The sequence below is a fragment of the Mixophyes fleayi genome, chromosome 4, assembly GCF_038048845.1.
Source record: "Mixophyes fleayi isolate aMixFle1 chromosome 4, aMixFle1.hap1, whole genome shotgun sequence".
Taxonomy (NCBI): domain Eukaryota; kingdom Metazoa; phylum Chordata; class Amphibia; order Anura; family Limnodynastidae; genus Mixophyes; species Mixophyes fleayi.
Genome location: NC_134405.1, coordinates 186,495,056 through 186,521,544, shown reverse-complemented (window position 1 = coordinate 186,521,544; position 26,489 = coordinate 186,495,056). Strand labels below are relative to the sequence as shown.

Here is a 26,489-nt window from a genome sequence, read left to right as displayed (position 1 = left end):
CTTTCTAGACATCTGTTTTGTATCTTTTTCGTATTAGTATTTATTTATTCCAAGTCTGTTTTGTCATTGTATTGTGTTGAATTTGAATGCAGCATGCCTGCTGCTTATTTTTCTGTTACTCTGCATGTCTCTTTGCACTTTCGGACTCATATGTCTGTGATCCTTCTGTAAACAAAGAATTGTAAAATGAATGAAGTTAGGTCATGACTATTACAGCAAATTGTAAACTATTTAGAATTTTTAGAACAACTCAAAATAACATTTTTGACATCCTGTTACATTCAGATATTTCTTACCATCAAAACAGCACACTTTCAAACATATTAAAATAACTTCTAGGGACCCTTTGCTCTAGAGCCTTTGCATCCATTCAGGCTATCTGAAATATTGTCATGGCCAACTTTGGAGCACTACAATCCCCGGCATGTTTACTAATATTTGATAATGGTGTCCTTCTTTGCATTGTGAATACTAATTATAAATAAATAGTAACTTTTAAAGACTAGAGAATAAATATGATTGATATGAATAAGTATAATAACAATTGTATCTCACATGCAGAAAAAGAGGAATTTGTATTGTGCAATACCGAAACATAGGGACATTTCCAGGGACAATAATTTCAAGGGATGAATCTTTAAAAAATTTGATTTTCCGGGAAAATTAGTAATTTAGCAACTATGGAACAGGGGTTGTAGTTACAGACCTCAGGAATCTCACACGTTACTGTTACATAACTAAGCAGAACTGTACTCAGTATACACTTCTCCGAGTAGCATAATATTCTCTACTGTATGTATGAAGAAGATACCGATCTCCATTTTATTCCTCAGAATAGCCTTTTCTCTAGAATTGCAGATTGCCTTTGTGACATATATTTTTAGTTGTCTAAAAGACATTTGAAACATAATCTTAGCTAAAACAAAACAGAGTCCTTATCTATTATTATAATACCCTCCATCATTCTGTTTCTTCTTGGCTCACTGACTGATTTTTAAATACTGCTCCACGTCTTATGCACTCCAGCAATGTCTTCATTTACTTCTCCTCTATTACAACTGCTCCTCATTTAATCATCCAAAACTTCTCCTGTGCCTCAATATGGAGCTCACTGCCCCTAACCAATCTCTCTCCTAATTTACTATTCTTCCAGTGATCCACAAAGACCCATCTCTTTAGGGCTCCCAGTTGAATTTGATCAGATCATTCCCAGACACAGCTGTTAATCCAGTGAGCATATTTGGCTTGTGTGTGTGTGGTCATCTATTTCTAGTGTTAGCACAGTGTACAGAAATGTCCTTATTTTATAGACTTCAGCCTGGAATGTGCTACAATTCTGCCTCCAATGCAGCTAAGGCCTGAAGCTCCCCAGTAAATCTAGCAGTAGGGGCTTTCTCATTAATATTTTGTGATAAGCACATCCATTTTATACGTTAAAAACACAATAACATGTTTTGGATATTTTGGGGATATAAATGGTATTTTGGCACGTGGACAACTTATGGATGCACATATAGCTTCAATTGCTAGTTTCAGCCTTTTCCAATGCAGAATAAATGTTTATTTTTGCACTTCAGTAACATTAGAGAGATCTTAAACCTTAGCCCCCACCCACAAACTATCTACCTACTCTCCATGACATGACCCCTGTCATTACCATGTTTACAACAACAGTAACCAAAGGTTGTAGGACATGCTGACCTTCCTAAATGATAAGCTTTCCACAGAGGGACATGCCCAGTGCTCAATTTGTAGAAAAAAATTGTAGACATGGAACTCAGATAAGAAATAAGTAGAACTCAAGAACCTACAATATATGCTGGGACATTAAAAGTATTTTTAAATATTAAAGGCTTTGCAGCCAAAAGAAGTGCTAGAACTGTGTGTGTATATATATATATATATATATATATATATATATATATATATATATATATATAAGTTAACCCGTGCATGATACTCATGCATTCTAGTCAAATCAAGCTACTTAAGGTGTTAAAAAGGTTCTTGTCATGCATTTGGGTCATAGCCCAGGCCTCCTCAGGGGAAGAGCGTTACTTCCCGACGTAAGCTCCCTTTTTTAACGTGGTTTTGTCCACATGTCACCACCTCATCATTCTTCTCCATCACCTCATCCTTCATTTTCATTGCCACATCTATCTAGATGTCTATCCAGACACAGGGATCTCTCTCAGCGGTCCTGAGTATCACACTCCTCTCACTCTGTCACCCCCGGCAACCACCAACCACTCCCCACTGTCACCCCCGGCAACCACTCCCAACTGTCACATCTCCTTCAAGAAATATATATATATTTTTTTTAAATCTTTATAAACACTTTTAACAATTAACAAATTAAATTAACAAATTAAAAACATCTTAGTATACCAAATTTCAGCCCTTTCTGAATTTTTTTTTCCACACACACTAAGAATTTAGTAGGTCAGTGTATAACTCCGCCCAGCAGGTGGCGCTGCAGCTTGGTTTTATTTTTTCCACACACACACACACACACACACAGACAGACTGACTAACACACGCCACTAAGCATTTATATATTAGATATTGTGTACTTTGCTTATTATCTGGTAAAGGTATATATAACTCCACACAAGAACTGCTGCAGTCTTACATTCAGCTACAATTTATATCCTTTTTCCACTCCTGCTGGTATTCAAGATTGCTGAGGCTCAGAGACCTGGAGAGTACAGTGATATTGGAGAACAGTGAGTAATTATGCTCGTTAATGACAGGACTAAAGGTGGAGTGACCCTCATAGTGTAACTATTGAGCAAGTAGGAGATTGCAACTCTTATTGGAGGACCAGAGTTTTGTGAAATAGAGGAAACATTCTGTAGCTGACACAGCTTCTGTTATTGTTTAACTAAACTGGTAAAGTCACCTACGCTAATTAATACAGTGAAATACTTATACCCAAAGAACAGGTCTTATAATTAAAAGAACATTATCACAAAATTAAAAAAAAAAAAAATAGATGTATGACAGCCAAATAGTGTGATTTTTAATTTGGTCATTTTGTAGTATAGAAAAAAGGAAACAAATTTAATCAGGCATTGCTAAAAAGCAAAAATCTCCTATACAGGGCAATATTATTATCGTTTTCTAATTTATATGTGTAGACATTTATTTTCATGTCTGTAGTTTTATTTTACTGACATGAACAAAACTTTGTTTTGAAATATAATGCTGATTCTACTAAACAAAAATGTGTGGTATGTTAAAATGCGAATACATACACGATTCACATCCACCAGCCAAGTAGACTGGTTTATACCTACCTGGGTGCATATCACATCATGCATGGGCTCAATATAATAACTGACCCAGATCAGGACTGGCAAAAAAAACAGTGGGACAATGATCTAGATCAGTCTTTTGCGCAGACATTTGCCACCTAATTGTGCCCAGTAGTATCCTGTTGTTCATGCCAAGCACCACACATGTGGCCAAAGTGGGCATCGGACTGGCTGCTAAAGCCAAACTCTGAGTGGTCGGATCTGCATGTCTATGAGCACCTTAGGCCAAATTAGGCATAGACCTCCGACAGCATCACAGGAATTAAGCAGGGGCAAGAAAGCAAAGCTTTTATAGTATCTGTAATTTGCTCTTTCAACAGCTAATAATATCAGTAGAAATGTCTCTTCTTCAGCCTATTTGCTCTCTGTGTCATATTAATGTCAACTTCATCTTGTTTTTATGCTGCAGATATGTCCTTCCCATCATCTCTGCCTCAGGTTTGTGACTGGTACTGATACATTTTGAAATCTGCCCGCATCTCACAATAGACGACATTTATTAAAATTCATTTTATGCAGTAGAGCCACTTGTGATCATATGAAAGTAAACAGCAGGGTATTTTCTTATGCAGATGTGTCTTTTGCTGCTGTCTCCTGTGAGCCATTGTTGCTACCAGCTTGACAAGTCATATTGAATTAAATCCTTTCTAGTTTAAGCTACGGCAGACATAATGTACAGACACAATATTATTGTAATGAAATGTACTCTAATTAGGTAGTTGTACTATCTCCTTATGTAACCCAAACTGAACATAATTCAAGGATTTTCTTTCCTGACCTGGTGAGGTGAACAAATCTAATCTAACTCAACTGGCCCATGTTGAACTATGTTCTTAACGTATAATCTGTCAGGTGGGCAGAGAGATGAGAGACCTGTCTATAACACATACTTGCCAACTCTCCCGGAATGTCGGGGAGACTCCCGAAATTCGGGTCAGTCTCACAGACTCTTGGGAGAGCTGGCAAATCTCCAGCATCCCGCAATTGCGGGGCCAAAATGACAAGATTCACCGTGCCCCGCCCCCTCCGCCCTCTAGACCGACCCCTCTCCCGGATACTACTTGCCAAAGGTAGTCAAGTATGCTATAACACAGGTGTGCACATGGGGAGGGTGAGGTTTCCAGTTACTCAGAATTACACCCCTGTCAGTAGGCACACACTGGGAAGTTCTTTATGGAATAACTTTTATTTTAAACTGTGTAGTTATCTTAGCATCCAGACATAACACCTCTTGCATGTCAAACCAACATGAGAACAAAACTACTAGAACATTCTTTGTACAACAGAGTACATTCAGGGCCGGTGCAAGGTTGCCCGGCACCCTAGGCAAAGCATAAGCTTGCCGCCCCCCCCCCCCCCCCCCCATAAAAAACACACTTGAAAATAATAACTCTTACCTCCTCTTGGCTGGCTACAATGCAGTCCAGATGTCTGATGCAGCACTGATGTCTGCTGCAGAATGCAGTCCAGGCTTCACTGCTGCCCAGGAGCAAACACAGGATATCTAGAAGGGAGGCTCCAAATGCTAGACTTCAGAACAAAACAAAGGAAAGAAAAGAAAACATGACATCACTCACCTGTTACACACTGACATGTACCACGCTGCCCACCAACTTCACTCACACATGCCCATCTGCCCACTAGCTGTTCTCACATATGTCACCCCTTGCCCATCAGCTTGTGTCACATATGCCAGCCGCATAACACCAACTTTACTCACATGCCCCCCCTGCCCACTACTTGGCTCTCCTCTGTTGCTGTCTATTAATGTATTCTGTAGATGATATATTAAATATACTAACACATGCAAATAAATAGAGAAAGGCAATCTAAATGACAGATAATCCAGACCGTTCTATTTTATTTGCATTTGTTAATGTATTCTGCAGATGTAAAATTAATTATACTAATAGAGGGCAATACCGCATTATAGCGAGCGGGCGGGCGGGCGGGCGAGCGGGCGGGCGGTAGCATTTATTTCTAAATCATCACTAGGTCCCCGGCTTCAGTGCCGCCCTCCAGAGCCCGGCGCCCTAGGCAACTGTCTAACGTTGCCTAATGGGAGCGCCAGGCCTGAGTACATTACTATAACACAAAGTGACAACACAGTAACACATTTAGGAAAAGCTCCACCTGCAGTCACTCCAGTATAATCACTCAAGCAACATTAAGTCTGAGGGGTATATTTACTAAACTGCGGGTTTGAAAAAGTGGAGATGTTGCCTATAGCAACCAATCAGATTCTAGCTGTCATTTTGTAGAATGTATTAAATAAATGACAGCTAGAATCTGATTGGTTGCTATAGGCAACATCTCCACTTTTTCAACCCCCGCAGTTTAGTAAACATACCCCTGAGAGTCTGTTGTAGTATCTCAAAACCGACCACCAGCTTGAATCACTATTTCAAAAGTAGTAGCGATATATCAATGTAAAAAGTAATCCGGCCACAGTAATTGTGCATGCGAACTATTAATGGTTTATTTTTTAACATATACCATATCTATCAATTTATGGATAAATAGTTACATTTTACCAGCAGTACAAGTTTAATATTATGATCACAGAGCTTAGATTATAGAGTATATTTATTTACATTTATTTTTTATCAGCTATATATTTTGTATTCTTATTTTTAGCATTTTAAACCAATTATGAAGTGCTTCAGTTGATTGTATTACTATATATCACACTGATATTTCATGTAAAGCCAGATTGCTTCTAATTAGTCATATAAAGTAAACATAGAACATTAATTTGTGCTTCTTATAGCTAAATGTGTTTTACATTTTGCAGTTATGTGTTATGCAATTCATTCTTCAGGTAAACAAATGCAAAATAAATGATGTCACATAAAAGGAACAACTGAAAATTGAAAATAATGATACAGAAAACAAGAAATGCCAAAATAAATCTATAGAAATATTCACAGAGCTAACACGGTGCTTGCAATTAAGTGTTCAGATTTTGACATGAGACACGCTGGTAGATAATGGAAGATGGGCATTTGGCATCCCATGTAAAGATGCCTGCTGCCCCAGGATTTGTCTGTTATCGTTGTCCTTGATATTCCTAAAATGTACTATTATTAGCAGTAGTAGCAATAATTATGGCCATATTATGCGATTATTCTTTTTGTTTGTGTTTTTTATTGAGGTCCAGTCCCATGTTTCTTTCTGCATTGCTTTTGGGTTCAACATCCTCAGTATATTTTTTTCTAACCCTAATCCTTATTTTTGCCATATTATACTAGTCTTTCTGTAAACAATTTCACTAGCTATTTAACTGATCGGTCTCAACAGTCTACATACAGATAGAGCATTAGCTGACCCAAATGATGTCAAATCATTTTAGCTAGAGCTAAATTTATAGATCACGGGGGTCATGAACCTGCTTGCAATGCAGTCTTAGTGCATACTTGCCAACCTTATGTTGGCCGGGTCCGGGAGATCCTGGAGGGCAGGAGGGGTGTATGGGTGGAGGAGGCGGGGCTTCGCAATTCACTTCATTTTGGCCCCGCTCCCGGTGATGTAATGCCTGTTTTGGGTCTTTTTACAGTGTAAAAAGATCCCGCCCCCTCCGCCCGTACATTCCGGCTCTAATTTTATTGAAGTTGGCCGATGGGTCAGATGCGAGAGAGTCGCCAGCTCCCCCGGGAGTCCGTGAGACTGACCCGAATTCCGGGAGTCTCCCGGACATTCCGGGAGAGTTGGCAAGTATGTTTTATTGGCACTGCATGCACTGTGCTGCCTGTTGTCCCAGTCCCCAAGTATGTGCCACCCAAGGTGCATTCAAGTGCCTATATGGCACATATGGCCATAACTTCAGCATATCCTGAATAAATATTTCGATATCTGGTATGCTATATCTGCGTTGATTAAATATGGGATTTTTTGGGGACGACTTGTGCTCTATTTGACACAGTCCGGTGTGTATGGTTTTGTATGTTAACAATGGGTAGTACTTTTTATTTTGTATATTAATTTCTGCTCCACTTTGGCAGTGGGGTATTAACAACTCTCCTCATATGGATGAGGATTATATATCCTCATTTGTGCAAATAACTAAATAATGTTAGCAAAGTTTAGTTAATTCTGTGACTCAGTGTGCCTGTTTCAGGTGATGCAGAACAATTCAGTGTAATCATTAATGTGTTATTCAGAGCAGAGCACAAGCAGAGGTATTTGTTCAAACTCCCCGTCCCCTAATACATGCAAGCACAAATTAAGCCAAGATAAGTTGTATCAATTGTCCAGCTGCTTAAAGAGTGTAATATACTATTGATGTACCTCACATTAATTTGAATATGAATCAGTATATAGACTAGTTGGTGCTTTTGTTATTGCATAAAACATTTCATTTAGTTTTATTATAAATCAACTGAGAAGACAGATTGCAACAGTGAAAACAATACAGAATGAAGGAATGTCAATGAGCACATTAGGGAGATTAATCACTCTGTCTCTTTTCAGGTTATTGAAGATGTTAATTATCTGCCATTCAACAAGTTTGAATAATCATTTACTGTTTATGTATTATTTCAGTGTAGTCAGTGGAACAAAACATTGTTCAGGTAAATGAGTAATAAAAGTCAAATAAAACTATGAAACAACGTTAATGTAAAACTATGCTAAAGAAAAACACACAACTGGCCTGAAATTGCGCCATGTGTGTCTCACCTGAAAGATCTAAGTAGGATGCGCTCAGATAGAAATGTATCTGTCAGGGTGGAAAACTGCATGAGCCGATACCTTGCTCAGTGTGAGGTCACTGGCCACGCTGGAAATGAAAGGAACTGAAGAATGTTGGTATCTTTGCAGTTTGTTAAGTAATGTTTAATCAGCTTTAAACTATAACATTTTGAACAAAGTTGTTTCCCCTGACAGGGTAATATTTAACATTTGTGCTCTAAGTATATCTTAAAGTTGGTTGTGGTGGCCGTTTGCACATGGATATGGTTTTATTGGATCATGATTGAGGCTTTGCTGGATTTGGGCAGATCAGTGGTGGAGCTTATTTTGCACTTTAACATGATGGGAGATATGCAGAAAACATTAGGTCTGGTGTTGACATGGGGTAAACCTGATCATATATTTCTTATATGCCTAGGGAAGTTAAGATGACCACTCATACTACATACAGTATTGCATCTGAATTTGGTTTATTAGGACGGTATCACAGCCCAAGTGGCCCCAAAACTCCAGTGATGCCAGATAATGGTCCTATTGATAACAAGATCCTTATATTGTATGTTGGAAAAGGTGATTGGAAAAAGACCACTATTGGCCTGTGTTTGCGATCACCTTCCAACCACACAAAGTGGTGGATTCAATTGGCCCCGCTTTATTATTGTTTATACGGTGAAAAGCAATGCTTACTTTTGCTCGCACCTCACAGTGAGCGGTACTTTCACTAAAAGAAAATCGCTACAACTGCACGGTCGTTCCCAGACACTACCCAGCGATTTTTTTAAAAGTTTTAATCTACCCCTACCAGGCAACAATAAAGCCACAAATGACCCTTCCACTTAACTGAGGGACGAATGTCTGGGTCTAATCCAATTTGGCCACCCACATGTGCAGCTAAACTGAACAGTCATCCTGTCTGGCCGAGCAACAGGTTTTGTCCTTGTGTGGCCACTTTTAGTATACATTTCAGTATATGCCAGTCTAACTTTTGCACTCGCAATTTGATCACCTTTCCATTGTTTTCAATTCATGAAACGTTGAATTTTTTCTCTGTATGTAGGAGGAACTGACACAAGGCCACTGAAGGTCAGTGATACCTGCCTTGTTTACAGTGTTGAGATAGCTTTGTATTACCACATGGGTTCTCCCTCATCAGTTACTGGGATAATAAATGACTTATTACACACTCTTGTATCGAAATTGAACAACATTGAAATATAGCCAGATATAGCCAAATCTGAGACAAACAAAATAACAGGTTTGCTCGGTCTACATATATTGATTAATGTTCATATTTTACTTCAGCTGCTTAGCAGTTTATGCCGTGCTCTGGTACAGCAACTATTGCTGTTTGTCCAGCCAACAGAAGCATATGGAGATTGTGAAGAGGAGGCTGGAAGCAGTTACATTTTCAAGCACTTTTCATAACTTTAATCACAAAAGAACACACAGAAAAAAATAAAAATTGTTCAATTAATGTCACTTGTTAATAATATTCTCATTAGTGAAAAAACATTTTTAAAAAAATGGTTTTTGTTTCAGGTTTTTTCCCCCCATGAAATACATTTATTAGGATGTAATTAATGTCTCCTGTATGTAAAATACATAAAATATATTTTTACAGGTGCTCCTGATTGCAAACACATGTTCCAGCATGCATTCTTTTCTCAACCATCATCAATAGTAATCGGCACTTAGACTAGACCTGTAGCTGGTGCAAGTGATATGACTGAAAATCACAGACCTTTCAGATACCGAAAGCTTGAATCGGATGCTGAACGTCCTTACTGTACATTGAGTACGTGCCTACGTCCAATCCCTTCCCTGTTCCTCCCCTGAAATTGTAGGCTGTAATAAGTGTTCTCTATGCCTGAAGATGAAATGAACATTGCTGTGTTCTGTGGTGTATGGTCTGGTTCTGGGCATGCCCAGAGTAATTTGCGATTTGTACACAACAAATCGCCAGTTATATTCTTTAACGAATCAGGCCCATAATGTGAAACAATTTAATAGCACATAGTGTTTGTTATTCTTGCAGTTTTTAATGTAAAAAATAAATGAGTATGGTTGCCATTGTATTAGTTAAGCATTGCAATCTTGCTCACCAAACCTTTCCTTTCTGGTCTAGAAAACAAAAAGACAGTTGTCAGCACTTATCCTTAGCACTGTATATCTGTGTGTATCTGGCAAAATGAAAACATGAGGTATTAGTTCATATTTTGTTCAAAACATTTAAGCCTGCATCCCAGCGTGAAGGGCACCTCACTATGAGACTTCAGGTCTTGAGACTGGAAGATCAGCCGGCAACCCAGCAGACCTCCTCAAAAAAGTCCTGCACAACTTTGTGTCGTATCTAGGATAATGAAAACAAAAAAGTCTTCATGATATAAATGTATGGCTAAAAAATACTAAAGGCAATCAGAAAACACTTTGTTGTGTGCAAGCTATCGTTCTGGTGTCAGACATTCCATGCTGCAGGTGGCCTTTCATCATTCAAATAATGGTCCTCTTGTCTTGTAGACAACAGAAAATGGAAAGAGTATACATTATTTATTTAAAACTGAAAATGAGAATCATTAAGTATTCTCACAGTTATAATTTAAGTCTATGAAGAAAAATTATATCAATTCAGATCATGATTCAGACCATGCGAAAAAATAAATGTGTCTTAATGTTAAAAACAGCTCTGTCTGACAGCTTTAAATGGTGCTGAGAAGTATAGAAACTTTTATAAGAAAACATTTGTTGTCAAATTCCCTTTAATCTTTAACTTCCCTTTAAGCCAACTACTATCTAAACAGTAGTCTGCAAAATAAACAAGGAAAGTCAGTGAAAGGAACTTTGTACAGCAAATAAGAACTGACTTAAAAACTAGTTAGTCTGAAACCTGTACAAACCATGAAGGTTGGCACATGGTACATGTAAAAATTAGCCTTTGAAGCTGGTATTCTGTACCTCCTTACGTTCTCACATTGTCAGCTTATTAATTAGATAAATACCTTTGCAGGACATGATTTAGAAACAGTCTCAAAAGAGACCGATCTGTAAAAAAAGGCCAGCTTTAGGACAAGGTGAACAATTCTGTTCTTTTAGGTCCTCAGTGACAGAAGGGCCCTTTAAGGAAACGTACTCTCTGGCGATTGAATTGCATTTTTACATGTGAAGCGATAGCTTTTTTCCAGAAGTTTCTTGTTTGAAACTATAAAAGAAAGACAATAGCAAAACACAAGTAAAAATGTGCATCAAAAGCGTTTGCATTTTGAAGGCTTTTTACTGAAATGCCAGTGATTATGTAGTTTAATGTAATTATAAGTTCCATTTGATTTAAACTATATTTGGGCAGAACGTATACACAGTGGGACTATGGGTTCATTGTAGAAAAGGGCCCTAAATATGTGGCGTTTGTATGTTCTGTCCGTGTTTGTGTGGGTTTCCTTCAAGAGTCTAAAAACATGCAGGTAGGCTAATAGACTGCTGACTAAATTGGTCACTAGTGCATGTTTGTTTGTGTGGTAAATGATTTTGACTGGAAGCTTCATTGGAACAGGGACTGATGTGAATATTTAAATACTCTCTTTTTAGCCCTGCACAATATGGTGGTAATATATAAATTGAGTTAATAAATAATATTTGATCACTTATTTTTATCTATGACTAGATTTATTTTTAGCTGTTATAATGTGCCTCAATAACTTTGCTGCCATACCTCTCCCCATTTTAAACCCATCCATAAGTTTTGTGTGGGCAGCACGGTAGCTAAGTGGTTAGCACTTCTGCCTCACAGAGCTGGGGTCATGAGTTCAATTCCAGACCAGGTCTTATCTGTGTTGAGTTTGTATGGTCTCCCTGTGTTTGTATGGGTTTACTCCCACACTCCAAAACACATACTAGTAGGTTAATTGGCTGCTATCAAAAATTGACCCTAGTGTCTCTCTCTCTCGGTCTGTGTGTGTGTATGTTAGGGAAGTTAGACTGTAAGCTCCAATGGGGTAGGCACTGATGTGAATGAGTTTTCTGTACAGTGCTGTGGAATCAGTGGCACTATATAGATGATGATGTGGTGCTGCCAGCATACCTTCCAACATTTTGGGAATGCGTTATCGGGACAAAGGGCGTGAAAAGAGAACAGATTGCAGTTTTACAATTGAGATTAAATGTTTACCTAAAGTTAGTATTGGTGTTACATTGTTTACTGCACTGACTACTATGATGCAATGCATTGATTATCTTCACATACTGTAGTTTTAACATTAACTGGCAAGTTGGTGCATATACCCATAACATAACTGTGTACAGTTACTAAGGTGTTGCCATTCTACAATAGTTGAGACTAAGGGGTAAATTTATCAAGCTGCGGGTTTCAAAAGTGGAGATGTTGCCTATAGCAACCAATTAGATACTAGCTATCATTTATTGAGTACATTCTACAAAATGACAGCTAGAATCTGATTGGTTGCTATAAGCAACATCTCCACTTTTTCAAACACGCAGTTTAGTAAATATACCCCTAAGTCTAAGACTTTGTCACTCTCATGTACAGAACATGTTTCCAGTATGAAAACGTGCAACTTAATATTTTGCATGTAATATATAATATGTTACAGATCGACTTGGAATGGTACTGAGTCTTTCATCGTCCAGGGAGACAGATCCATTCTTTTCTATGGATACATTTGTGACCTGTAACCTTATTGTTCTTCGTCTTGTTCCTCTACTCACCAAGCCGTAAGCAGACATGAAAAGCAATGAGGGGGAAATATTTTGATTTACTAGGACTGTGAAACACCTGTTGAGAATAGATCAGTTTCACAGAGATATATATCTTATGCATCCTATTTTTTAGTTTGTCCTGGGAAAGTTCATGAGGACAGAAATAATGAGAAATTTGTGTAAATCATCAAAGGGACAGTGTTTTTTTTTCAAGTACAGCGCATTGCACTCTGAATGTCCCTGGGAGGAAAGTGACACTGTTATCTTCCAGTTTAAGTTACAGTGTATTTAGCTCCATCTCTAACCACACAGACTCATACCCCTAGGCTCAATTTATCAAAGGAGTAGAAAGCATCAGATATGGGTACTTGCAATGCAAATACATCAAATTAGTGTGAAATGAAAAGCTGTTGCATATAGTTCAGAAAATATTATTACAAGCCTAGTGTCAAACTACACAGAATCGTTTTTAATCATAAAAAAAGCAAACAAAAATTAAGATATGAAAAGTACTGCAAAAAACTTGCAGTTCCTGTAGCTCCACCAGGACAGGGAAAGTGGCTTTAAGCAACATTTTAAACAATCTCGTTTTAAACAATTTTTTTTTACTCTTTTTTTATTCTTTAATAATCTCGTTAAGGATGTTGACATCCCTTTTTAGATTAAGGAATATATTTATGACAGTTTGAGAAAACATATCTTTATGAAATAAATTCATTTTTACACAATTTTGTTGCTGATAGAATATGTTGTTAATTGTAAATTATGTCTAAGATTGACCATATTTTGCTTCACATTCCAGTTTCTTAGAATTTCCCTATCTTATCTAAAACTTTACACTTATTATATTCCTATAGAATTTTTTATACTCTTTGTTATTTTATTTTTCATTTGTGTAGTAACCCCCTACTGAAAGCAAGGAAATGGATAAAGATAAATAGGTAACTACAATATACAAGGAAGTTGTGCTAATACCACATTAATGAGAGTTTTTGTACAACATACACCTGTAGCCACCAGCATCCACCCCCGACAGTTAGCACTAAGCCTGCTTTGGCAATGACTGATATAATTAATCACTTGCACAAAGCACACACCTTGTATCAGCTTATTGATAGAGTCACAAAGTTGATGAGGTTAGAAAAAGGACACAAGTTTGCAACTTGACTGTCTACTGGTTATTTTCTTTCGATGAGTGAAGAATTTATTTAATGGCTGAACACATTGAAGCTGTACTGAGCTCATTGAGGGTTATTTAATGACAACTTGCAATGTACAGTAATAACCAGTATCAAGCAATCATTAAATACAGTTGATTGATATAGTACAGTGCTGGATTACTGGCTAGATTTTGGGGGGCATCACAGTCAGTCTCCAAGTTCTCCAAAGGGCTCATCCTATATATATATTTTAAAATTGCTCTTGGTGTGCTATAACTTATCAAACAGTGTGTACAGGCACCATGACATAGTAACATTACATATAAGTGATACCCAAATTCCCTCTCTAATAGTAGTAATAACCAATACTGTCACCAGTAGTAGTAATGTACCATCATATGGCTACTATTACTCATACAGCTGCTGCCACATGTCAGCTCCTTTATCTCCTGATTAAGTCAGTTGTTTCTACACTAGTACCACTTCATTAGCTGCACTGAGTATTAATATCATCATTATCTTTTATTTATAAGGCAATTTAAAGATTCTGTACCATATATGTGGGTTTGGAACATACAACAAATTGCAAAATGACAAAACTACAAAAGCATCAAAATGAAATGCAAACAACAAATTTACATAATTACAACTCACAAAATTGCAAAATGATGCAAGTAAAACACTGAGAAAGAGGGCCATGCTTGGGAGATTACATTCTAGAGGGGATGCGCAAGCTGAAGCTGAGTGGGGGTGCAGAGGTGGGAGAGTTAGGAGGCAGGCTAGTAGACTTGAATGAAAAGATGAGCATACTAGTATAATTGGGCATGGGAGCTTGGGAGCAGTGTAGGAGAAATCCTGAAGGAAGAAGTGTGAAGATAACTAGTGAGCAGGTGAGGTGGCAGTCATTGGTCAGAGCAGAGTCAGCGGGAGGGAGTTTGTATGAAAATAAGGTTGGATATGTCGTGGGGAGAAGAGTGGTTGTTGGCTTTGTAGGTAAGTGTAAGGAGTTTCAATTTGAGTCTTAAGCGGATATAGTGAGTCAGTTTAGAATACCAGTGTATGCTGATTGTGAAAGTGGGGATAGTGGAGTTCAGGGCACACAGTATTATCAAATTATTTTCAGTAAATTGCAAAATCAAATCTCTCAGATTTCCTGAAAATAATTTATCCATGACTCACAAGTCTGTAATATCCAGTTCTTGATTTTGTACTATATCGAAACATCAGTATGACATCTATTTTCCATACCATGCCCACCATTTTCCTAATATTACAGGTTCCTGCATGTTTATGATCTGAGTGTCCCGATAGAGAGTGATAATTTATTGTCATATCTGAACTCTCTTTTGTAAACATATTGTGTGTGATAAAAAATATGGGGTAAATATACCATACCAGGACCCTACCATACGACATATACTTCAGAACCTGCAGTCACCTAGTGAATCAAGCTCAACACATAGCAAGCTCCTCTCACCGGGATGAACAAACACACAAAGAAATGACAGACAAACCAGAAGTATTTTTAGCTCTGCGTTTGGTTACATCATGCTATGGCTCTATGGTACTTCCAAGTAAACACCACCAAATCAAAGTTTATTAAAAAGTACAACCTTAGTTCTATGTAACCATTCACAGGGCTAAAATTAAGTCATGGTTTGTCCAGTGTCTTTCTGTGTAAGAGAGGCAGCAGGATAGTATGAATCTGAGGATGATTACTCTAAACATTGGTCTATATGGCAGCATCATGAGGTTATATAGTAGCTTTATAAGGCTATACAGTAGTGTGACATGTTGAGACTAGACGTTGCAATGATGTGGCTATATATGGTGACATTAGATTTTTACATTGGTCACATAACTTTATATGATAAGAGTTATATGTATATATGAGTTTTGGGACTTTGTGTTGGACATGTAGATAGAAGGTATGTAACGGACATTAGGCTTTATATGATGAACCATTAAGTTTGATATCTATAATGTTTACTTTTTGGCCATGCAACACTTGCTAAATATTTAATTTTGACTTTGCCAGTACAACACTAATGATGCTCTTTTTACCATGGTGCTCATTATAAGTTTTCATTTTTACGTACCAGTATATCAGTATATGCCCTTTCTCCATATAATATGTCAAGTATACATTTTTTTCACTTTACAGTGAGTTGTGCGATGTATATATCATTGCACAAAAGGTCCTAATTTAAGCCTACATTACTGCAATATGGTCAGTGGGATCATGTTGCGGAATAAACATGTTTTCAAAGAAATATATGTATTCCTCTTAGTTGCAATAATACCTATCTGGACAGACTGAAACATTATTTTTAGTTTTGTAGTAGTTTTGGGAGGTCAACTGACCAGCGGATAAACAGATAGCATCTTTTTTAAGGTGAGAGCCTGGTTGTTAAGCAGTTCTGTTTATGCTTCATTTTGAACAAGTCAGTGAAGGTGGACAGAAGGGATCATTGATCTGTATATAGACATTACCAATCTTATTATGAGAGTATTTCACCCCTTCATTCATATATCAAAAGCACAATAGAGATGGAATTACCTAACATCTATGTGTACATTTGCAATTATGTAGTTGACAAAAATATGTATTGATGCTTCTTGTACAATTTTATTAATTAATTGTTGGGATAAACATAAATATAATAACTGTATTAAACACTAAAATAAAATTGTTGAAGGACATGGTAACTTAAGCCCTTCACATCTAGGGAGGGGAGCAGTTTTTAGGCCTGATGGATTTACTGGCCCTGTAAATAATTGTTTTATTTAACATGCAATTAATAACATTGTTTTACTATGTTTGCAGCTAAAACAAGGAATTATAAATATCAAATTCTTGTATTACACAGGACTAGAAGTCATCAGAGGATCCCAGTGACCAGATCTGGCCCTTTGTATCCAGAGAACAATTTATGCCAGCCAATATACAGTAGGTCAGTCTCGTGCAGGAAAAGTGATGCATTAAATATATTTTTCTTCTCATCTGTCCCTGAAAACAACTTCTGACTTTTCCTTTTGAATTGTGTGATTAATTTTAACTCAACAACTGTAATGCATTATCACTAGAACAACAAGATGTGTGACTCAAGCAGTATGTTTGCGGTACTAACACTTGTGTGAAGCCACAGCTCAATTTTTCATTGAGCATGAAATGTCACATTGGTCATCAGTCTGAGCCACATCAAACCACACCATTGTAACTCAGGATAAAAGAAAAGTGTGAGCTTTGTAAACCCAATCACTGCAGTGATAAAATTAGATTTGATACCACATGAAACACAGGCCATTATTGTCTAATATTGAGTTCATGCCAAGTATACTATTGTGTTAAAATGTACTGTATCTCTATTTTTGCAAAATTATTATATAATTACAAAGTGCCTTCATTATGCTGTCTAGACATACGCTGACTGTTTCTGCTGTTTATATGTCGGCTGCTCATTTGTTTAAGTTTCTTTTTTTTTTGTGTTGCAGGTACTTTACGTCAAGATGCCAGGAAATGTACCTGCTTCCTCAATGCTGATAATCATCTTTGGATTAGTGTCAAATGGCCTGGAACAATGTGAGGACACAGCTAAGAATGCAGAGATGAACCTTGATATAAAATACAACTTCCAGTCCTTCACCTCTGATACACCAATACAGAATTTCCTCCAGCACAGGGGCTACATTTATGTAGGAGCTGTGAATAAAATCTATGTGCTGAATGAAAACCTTACTAAAGTATCTGAGTATAAAACAGGACCTGTGCTCGACCAGTCCACCTGTGGTGGACCTTGTGAAGGCTGCCTGGACAAACAACGTTCATCGAATGGCACCTGGAAAAACAATGTCAATGTAGCACTACTTTTCCAAGACTTCTATGATGACCAACTTATCAGTTGTGGAAGTATACACCAAGGGACATGTCAACGACACATGCTCAACCCTAAAAGACCCTGGGACATATCAAGTGATGTTCACTGCTTGTACTCGTCCCAGATTAAAAACATCACTGGAACTTGTCCTGACTGTGTTGTCAGTGACTTAGGAAGCAAGATCCTGGTAACAGTAAAGGAAAACTTTGTCAAGTTTTATGTAGGTAATACTGTAACAGAATCACAATCCAATCTTCATTCCATATCAGTCCGGAGAGAGAAAGAAACCCAAGATGGCTTTGTATTTCTGACTGAGCATTCATACTTGGACATCCCTCCCCTGCTGAGAAACTCATATCCTATCCGATATGTTCATACATTTGAAAGTGGTGAATATATTTACTTTTTAACAGTACAACAAGAGTCCCTGGACTCCCAAGCTGTTCACACTAGAATTGTTAGGTTTTGTTCTTCAGACTCTGAGCTGCGCTCCTATATGGAGATGCCTATCGAGTGTATTTATACGGAGAGACGCAGAAAGAGATCAACTATGAATGAGCATTTCAATATTTTGCAAGCAGCGAATGTAAGTAAAGCGGGTGAGACCTTGGCAAAAGAGATGGGCTTCAGTGAACAGGAAGATATCTTGTATGCTGTGTTTGCCCAGAGTAAACCAGATTCTGCAGAAGTGACAAACAGATCTGCTGTGTGTGCGGTGTCTATAAAGATGATCAATTACTTTTTTAACACTGGCGTAGAAAAAGACACCAAGTGTCTGGAGCATTTCTATGGAATAAGCAACCAACATGCATGTATTCACAAGGTGAGTTTCCATCTTCACTTATCTCACCATCTGCACCAGACAAATTGTATTGTAGTTCACTGGAGAGTATTTTGCAATGGAATAAATTGTTATTTGGCTCTGAAATACATTTATCCTGAAATTCTTATCCCTGGAATGCAGCCACTGTAAGCCAAAGAGACTTAATCCCACCTGGGGGCAAATGTATCAAGCTGAGAGTTTTCTGGCGGGTTTGAAAAACCAATCAGATTCTAGCTATCATTTATTTAGTGCATTCTACAAAATGACAGCTAGAATCTGATTGGTTGCCATAGGCAACATCTCCACTTTTCAAACCTGCCGGCAAACTCTCAGCTTGATACATTTACCCACAGATATATGTTATAAAATGTAACATATAAAACAGATAATATATTTGCAATATAAACAAACACACATGCTCCACATTTCTGCGATTTAAGTATCAACAAAACTGTATTTTTTAACTTCTTGTGCCATATTGTATATAGTTTAGCTTTGTAGTCTGTTTCATTAGAAATAAAATACAGCTTCAGCATATATATATATATATATATATATATATATATATATATATATATGTATATATACATATATACATATATATATATATATATATAATATATATATATTACTCTAGTCACTGGGTTTAGTACAGTTCGCAGTGTTTCAACTTGTGCTATTGTAAGAAAAAATGTCATATAATTCATATTTGATCTCTCCGCAAAGCAGCCAAAGCTTGTAAGTATTCATCAGTAAAAATGATCAATGGAGATGCCAATCTGTACTTATAAATTGGATGGTGACAAATTGTACTTAGATTTATCAGACCTATAGACTGTGCTTCATTGCAGTGTCTCAGTCTTCTCCTTAAGAGCTTGCAGCAGGACTCACAAGAATGGTTAATAATATGAATTCTCCTATGCACGGTAATATCCACAAAATGTGCACTGTGTTGGGATACTTGAAGTGAGAGTATGTTATCACTAATAATAGGTTTATATATTTCTCCAGTCATCACATTCTATTGTTTTATTAAAAGAATCATCAGACTATACAAAGAAGAAGAATCATAAAGTACATGTTTATAGTTTCATGGTTCTAGGTCAGAACTGATACCGGGTCACCACTAAGGACATAATGTTTTCTGACTACGAGTGCCTATGATGTAACGCTGGTCCTGAGGTCAGCAGCCACTCCAAAAGTGTCATTATAATTCACACAGATGAATCCACCCTACTGTGAAACATGATTAGATTAAAGCAATAACAATAAAAGCATTTGTAGTGTAAAACCAAATTTAAAGAACCAAACACAGCCCCTCACATCATAGTATTCCTGGTCAGCAGCTGCTCGCCTCTGGGAGAATCATTTACTTGTTGACAGAAAATGTCTTGGGGTGAACATAATAACATCACTTCCACGGCATGGATTAACCCTTTCAATTTGTTTTCTTTGTTTCAAAGCACGGCAGCTGTCACATAAACCCAGGATCTTTGTAGTTTTGAAGTCATATGTGGCATTTCAACAACTCAGAGCATTTCATTAACATTATATGATGTGAATATTGAGCCAACTTTGTGTCTCTCTCATCAGTGACAAATTTAATAACCATGTTTCAATTCCCCACATGACAGCAGTCCAATGAGTGTGCATCAACTATAATGACTAATAGAATTTGCTGATTCAAACCCTTTAGACTCTTAACTCCAGTTGTATGTGCCATTGGTTACACATGCAGAGACTCCATGACACTCAGTAATCCAGCAATGGTTCTCTAATTCTGTAGCCACTTCTCTCCTCATCTCAATTTTTCCTTGTCTGAAATTAGCTCTATCTCACTACAACTTTCTAGCCTCAGTACTTGATAAGGAAGACCATGTTATGTCACACGACATTAACCTTAGCACGCAATGCTAACCATATTCCTTCATATTGCTTCATTGTGACTGCTTGCTATTGGTGGACAGAATTCAGATGTTTCAAAAAGTAAATTCCTGGTCAGCTCCTAGCGTTCTTTCAAAACCCACATTTGTACTATAGCCTATGTTACCTCCACCTGATACTACTCCCTGTGTGTGTTCTTTTAGCTTCAGTCCCACTTCCACTCTAGTCCCTCTAGCTCCTATTGTCTCAGCGTTGCCCTCTCCCTCTAGATTATAAACTCTCACAAGCAGGGCCCTCTTTACCCCTCATGTCTGCCTCTGCGTGGTCAACATTGTATGTACTGGTTCTATTTTTATGTATATTTGTATTTTGCATGGTTTTTCATTTCTGGCAGTCCTGCGCAGAAAAGCTCTGTGGAGCCTCACATATAAATGATGATTATGATAATGATTCACCATGGCCAAACAAACCTGCACTTAACTATCCCATTCTACTCATTGCCTCATCTATACATGTAAAACACTATTAATCTAGATAAACCAACTTTAACCTATGCTTTCTGGTCCAAGCCCTTGCAAATTGGTTTAAAGAAAACATAGGTGCTATAAATCCCTACATTATCCAAGTCATTGAAAAAATGTGTTCATTCCCAAATCAGAGATTTTGCAAAACAACACATTTCATTAGCCCATTTCAGTCTAGCTTTCGAGCCAGTCTTTTCCCAGCAACTTCACTATTAAAAATTTGCAATGAAAGTGTAGAATAAAAGTGATTAGTTGTCTGGCTTTTGCAAACGCTTTGTACATTCTGAACAACACTATACTATTAAGCACAGTCCAGTGCTCGGGTATAGGAACACACAAGCTAAAGTGGTTTTACTCATATTTATCCAGAAGATCCCAGTGTATGTCAATCTCTGGCTCCAACTTTAGCTACCTAGATGTTACTTGTGGGATCCCTCAAGGATCTGTTCTGGGGCCATAATTGTTTTCTATTTTTCTAAATGACCTTACAACTGTCTAAAAATCTATTCATATGGATGTGGAATTACACTTTTTTGTAACTGCACAGCTCAAACTCTCTGACCTTAAAAATATCTGATTTATCTCAGGTGGCACATTGGCTAAATAAAAGTAATCCCTAACAGTATGTTATTTGGGACAAAGATAACAGTATTTATGTTATTTGGGACCAAGTCAACAGTATCCATGTGGAAAGTGTATTACACGTAATCTGCTGACATCAGCATCCAAATATAAATATATGAGTATATAATTATATGAGTATATAATATGAGTGTATAATTTGATCCTTATGTTTCATTTGATTTGCATGTAGACACCCTTGCACTCAAAATGTATTCCAAACTGAGCCTGCACTATAGTAACGTATTTTGCCACTTTTCTACATATGTTAAAGGTAATTACATACTATTCGGATGTAGTTTATGGTATAACTTCTCAATTTAACTTTAGTAACCTTGAATCACTGTCTAACTCAATCTGCAGATTTGTCAATTTGCCTGTTAATCCTTCAAATACTTTCTGGTCAAGTTGCTAACAGTACTTATCACCTAGGATCTACCTCCATAAGATTTATAGTGGTTCCATATTCAGTGAGGCACCTAGAAGCTCTGCCTTCTCCTATTAGGTTCCAGCCTGTCTTAGATTTCTGTCTTTAGGCTTTATAAACATGTTTGTAATTGTAATGCTTTTTGTCTATATTAGATTTCTTCCTGGTAAAATACTAAATAAATAACTAAATAGATCAGACATGGTATCTTCCTAAAATAATCTCACTTTAAATCCTGTATGATGCCCTTCTCATTATCCCACCTGCATTCCCTTAGAGAACGGGTAAACAGTTGTTTATATTAGAAAAGAATACAGCAGATAGATGGATGGATGAATAGAAGACTTGGCACTAAATCAACTTTTCTTACATAAGAAGTACTTGATAAGCATTATAGGTTACTTCATAATAAAGATTAAGAAACCTTGTCATATATAAATATAGTAAGCTGTCCGCTCCAAAACTAAAACTTGTGTCTGTCAAAAGGAGAAGCATTACCATCATCTTCAGAAACCCACTGTATTTTCCATTATGATATACAAGGCACATCTGGATTAGTGGAGAGTTAGTTTATCAAATCAGTGACAATCCATGTAAGATCAGGAATGTCATACCTTACTATATCTTCTTCTTGTCACACATTTCCACTGCTCCATAACAATATATTTTTAAATAGGGGATTTAACAGACATTTACTGAACTGAGCATACCCTATTTATCAGTCATTACTGCAACAGGTGCAGTGATATGTACTTGATTAGTTAATCCATAATGTCCCTGACTTTTATACAACTTTTCATCAGATCACTTTTTATTTCAACAATACTCCAGACTATTATCTTAGTTTGAAACAGATTGCATAACTTTGTGGTACAATTTCATGTTTCAAATAATTAGGTAGATGACAGTGAAATACATTACTGGGAATATGCACAATCCGATGTACTGTAGGAGCAATGCATATTAACCATATTACTTGGACTGCTGATTGAGACAAATGTGATAAAGGAATAGGAGATGTTTTGCTCATGACCTGTAATGCATTGAGGAGGAATAATGTCGAACCGTAATCGCAATGGGTTCATTTGCAAACTGGTGTCAAAGAGCAAGAGGCCCACGAGCGCAATTGTGTATTTTCAAAAAATGTGCATGGACTTGCTTGGGAAATGGCATCCACTATAGATTGAGCAAATATTTTCTTTTAAACTTATTATTTCAAAAGATTGTGACACAGTTTTATAAAAACTATTTTGTCCCCCCCAAAATATTGAGTAATTTTACGATTCTCCGTTTTTTTCTATTTTTTCTATAGTAAAATGAAATAGATGGGGATGGGAGGGTGAGGAAAATAGTAAAATTGTTCATTAAATTTGTTTCCCTTTTTCAGAGATAAGAAGTTATTTTTGTATATCTAATACAGGACAATCTAGAGGGGAAGAGGAGCAGGGTCTTTCCACTGCTTGGCTATTGCAGAGCAAGCAGACATTAAATGTTTTATGGGTGGACATGAATGGTTTGAGGGCATTCCTTACATTGTTACATAAGTCCAGTGATTTGCACAATTGCACATATGGGGCCTGACTCATTAAGGAAAGTAAGGCAAAAAAAAAAAGAGCAAATGTTCTCTGGGACAAACCATGTTACAATGCAAGGGGTGCAAATTAGTTTATTATTTTGCACATAAGTTAAATACTGGCTGTATTTTCATCTAGCAAACAAATACTTGATAGCTTTAAAATTTAAAGTTGATCTAGGACATGTCCTACCCCAAATATAGATCTGTCCCCACATTTGAAATTTATCTCCCCCTACAATGCAACAAGGTTTTGCTCAGGTACAAAGTTACTACTTTTTTATGCTTTACTCTCCTTAATGACTCAGGCCCATGTAGTACTGCTGCTCCATGTCAGTCATCTCCAATGCAAAAAAACTTTCAGCGCTGAGTATTAAAATGACACAAGGCAATCAGTTGCGATGGTTCTGCACTCCCCAAACACAAAGACTAAAAACTAACCAATAGTGCAACTGCGCACTCTGTACCACTAAATTTCAAAGAGAGTTGTGGATATTTGATTATATATTTTTTAAAATATTCATTAAAAATCATATAGAATAAATAGGAAATATAAAAAATCTCATGAACTCTACATTTAAACGTCAGCATATATAAAAATCACCATAATATGCAAAAATACTGAGTAGATTAACTATTTGTGATTATAAAAACATAGAATAGTATTAACTTGAACCTTGATTGGTCAGTGGACTTGTTCAATCCATTAAAGATTATACATAAAAGGTCCCACAATACAATAATCTAGTAATGTAATCTGATCAAAAGAGTGTGTGCACTGCTCCACAGTTCTATTTAAAGTGTAGTTTTCATCAATAATCTAAAGGATCACTCTTGACCCATATTACCAATTTTTGTAAGATCCACACATGTCAATTATGCTTTTCATAAATGACCACCGCTGACACATTATTTAGGGGCATATTTAAGAAAGGCCCTTTCTCTGGTGTAACAGGAGTTTTCATCAGATTTGGGCTTCTCCCTATTTAACAAAGCTGGTGAAGACTGTGCAGGGGTAATGCTGGTGAAGCAGTAAGAGCCTCTAACCACTGACAGTCATTATCGCCAGGAAGCTTTTTATTAGTGAATTGTGACAATAGAAGGTTTTCTATCGCCTTGATAAGCTGTGATAATAAAAACAAAGCCCTCTTGATGGTAAATAGGCCCCTTAATATGGAACAGTAGATGTGAGATTAAAAGAGAGAAAGACATAATCAGATCTGAAGCAGACCCTTGGTTAATGGCTAGGTTTGCTGGTTTGTGAAAATCTCGACATATGGGAGTAAAGTAAAAAAAAAAAAATACATGCACTAATGTAAATACATTATTAGTTAGGTTTGCACACTTTGAACATCTGATTAACTGCTTAGGTTGATTGTGGTGTATTTTGACCCATTTTTTCAAGGTTGTTGATACACCACTTGCTGGTCTTATCTATTTCGCAAATGCTGTCATTATTTTAAAACAATAATTATTTTCAGTTATTTCCAGCTCTATTCAAGTAATTCTCTGTCAAAGTATTTCAAACTAACCACTGAGGAAAAATACTTAAAAAGCAATATAGTAAAAGTTTAAGTAAAACCATTAGCCACAGTCTAAATATTCTATGATAGGAATGGTAATTTCTTAATACATGACTGCCATAACTCAATCCCCATATGATTTGTCATTGCATCATAAACGCCATTGCTAATATTCTAACTTGTCTTTATTGGCTACGGTATGTGGACTGAAATGCGCTTAAAACGATCGCAGATACACAAGGTCACGGTAAGGTTATGTCCCATAATATGTTGCAGTGATATTACATCAGGGATAGCAAATGTGTTCCATGTGTTGTAAAGCTGACTACAGTGAGTAAATCAGAATAGAATCAGACCGTCTAGCTTTGAGCACATTACTCTTCGATACACTTTATCACTTATATGTTAAATGTAAATGTTATATACAAGAATTCAAGACATTTAATATTTATGTTATATTAGCCTGTGATTATTGGTCGCATTATGGCCAATTTTACACATCTGATAACATTTAAGTAATAAATAGAGAAAAATAATACAAGGAATACAGTGTGCACCACTTTTTACCTTTATATTTAAAGCTGTGCTACCACCTACATAATATATATGTACCAACCTCCTCCCGTCCATAGTCTACAACCCAGAAGGCTGCTCGATGCAGCTTTTTTTCCTGGGTTTCTCCAGAACCTCCAAATCAATTCTGTTCACCGCGTTAAAATGGTTGCGGCAGGAGGGTATAAACAGGAGGACCAACCAGAAGCTGTAGTATCTTGATTGGTCCTCCTGTTAATTTTAGTCAAAATAGGAGTTGGAAATATGTCTCTCAGATGAAATAAGTCATGTTTCCATGTATACAATTATAAAGCGAGTGAATTATAGAAATTCAAGTAAAATATATATTATTAAAGGATAATTGTATGTAAAACAGTACGTCCCACTTACTTTAAGTGATTCGTCGATTATTAATGTTGTACTTTTCTAACTGAACAAGTTGAATGTATGACCTTCATTTCATATAAAAGTGTGTTACACGTCACAATCTTCCGGACCGGTTTGACAGGAGCCTCATATTACTACTGCTGCTTGGGGACTCTGCTCCTTCCACTATCAAACTCTCAGTTTGTGCTTCCCACTTGCCTCCATTTCCTTCCTCACATCGGTATACTGCCCATATGAGGTCATCTAACCCCCCAGTCTGGTCCCATTGGTCACTGGGCTACCTGCCTTATTTTTCCTTTAAAATGTCCCTAATAGGCAGCTGAACCAAGTCTTGCCCCGGGCTAAAATTTACCAGTCTGCCCCCATTACATGCAGCTTTGTCATAACATACTCAATGTGACAATTGGACAGGTCACTACCTCCT

At 37.0% G+C, this 26,489-nt stretch overlaps 1 protein-coding gene across 1 annotated transcript in view; it reads left to right on the top strand.

Moving 5' to 3' along the window:
- MET (MET proto-oncogene, receptor tyrosine kinase) overlaps positions 1–26,489 on the top strand; it is a 120,241-nt gene that overhangs the window by 5,986 nt on the left and 87,766 nt on the right. The window contains exons 2-3 of the mRNA XM_075208984.1: positions 16,744–16,827; positions 17,369–18,574. Of these exons, the coding sequence (XP_075065085.1) occupies positions 17,384–18,574 (1,191 nt within the window). The 5' untranslated portion in view covers positions 16,744–16,827; positions 17,369–17,383. The remainder of the gene's footprint in view (positions 1–16,743; positions 16,828–17,368; positions 18,575–26,489) is intronic.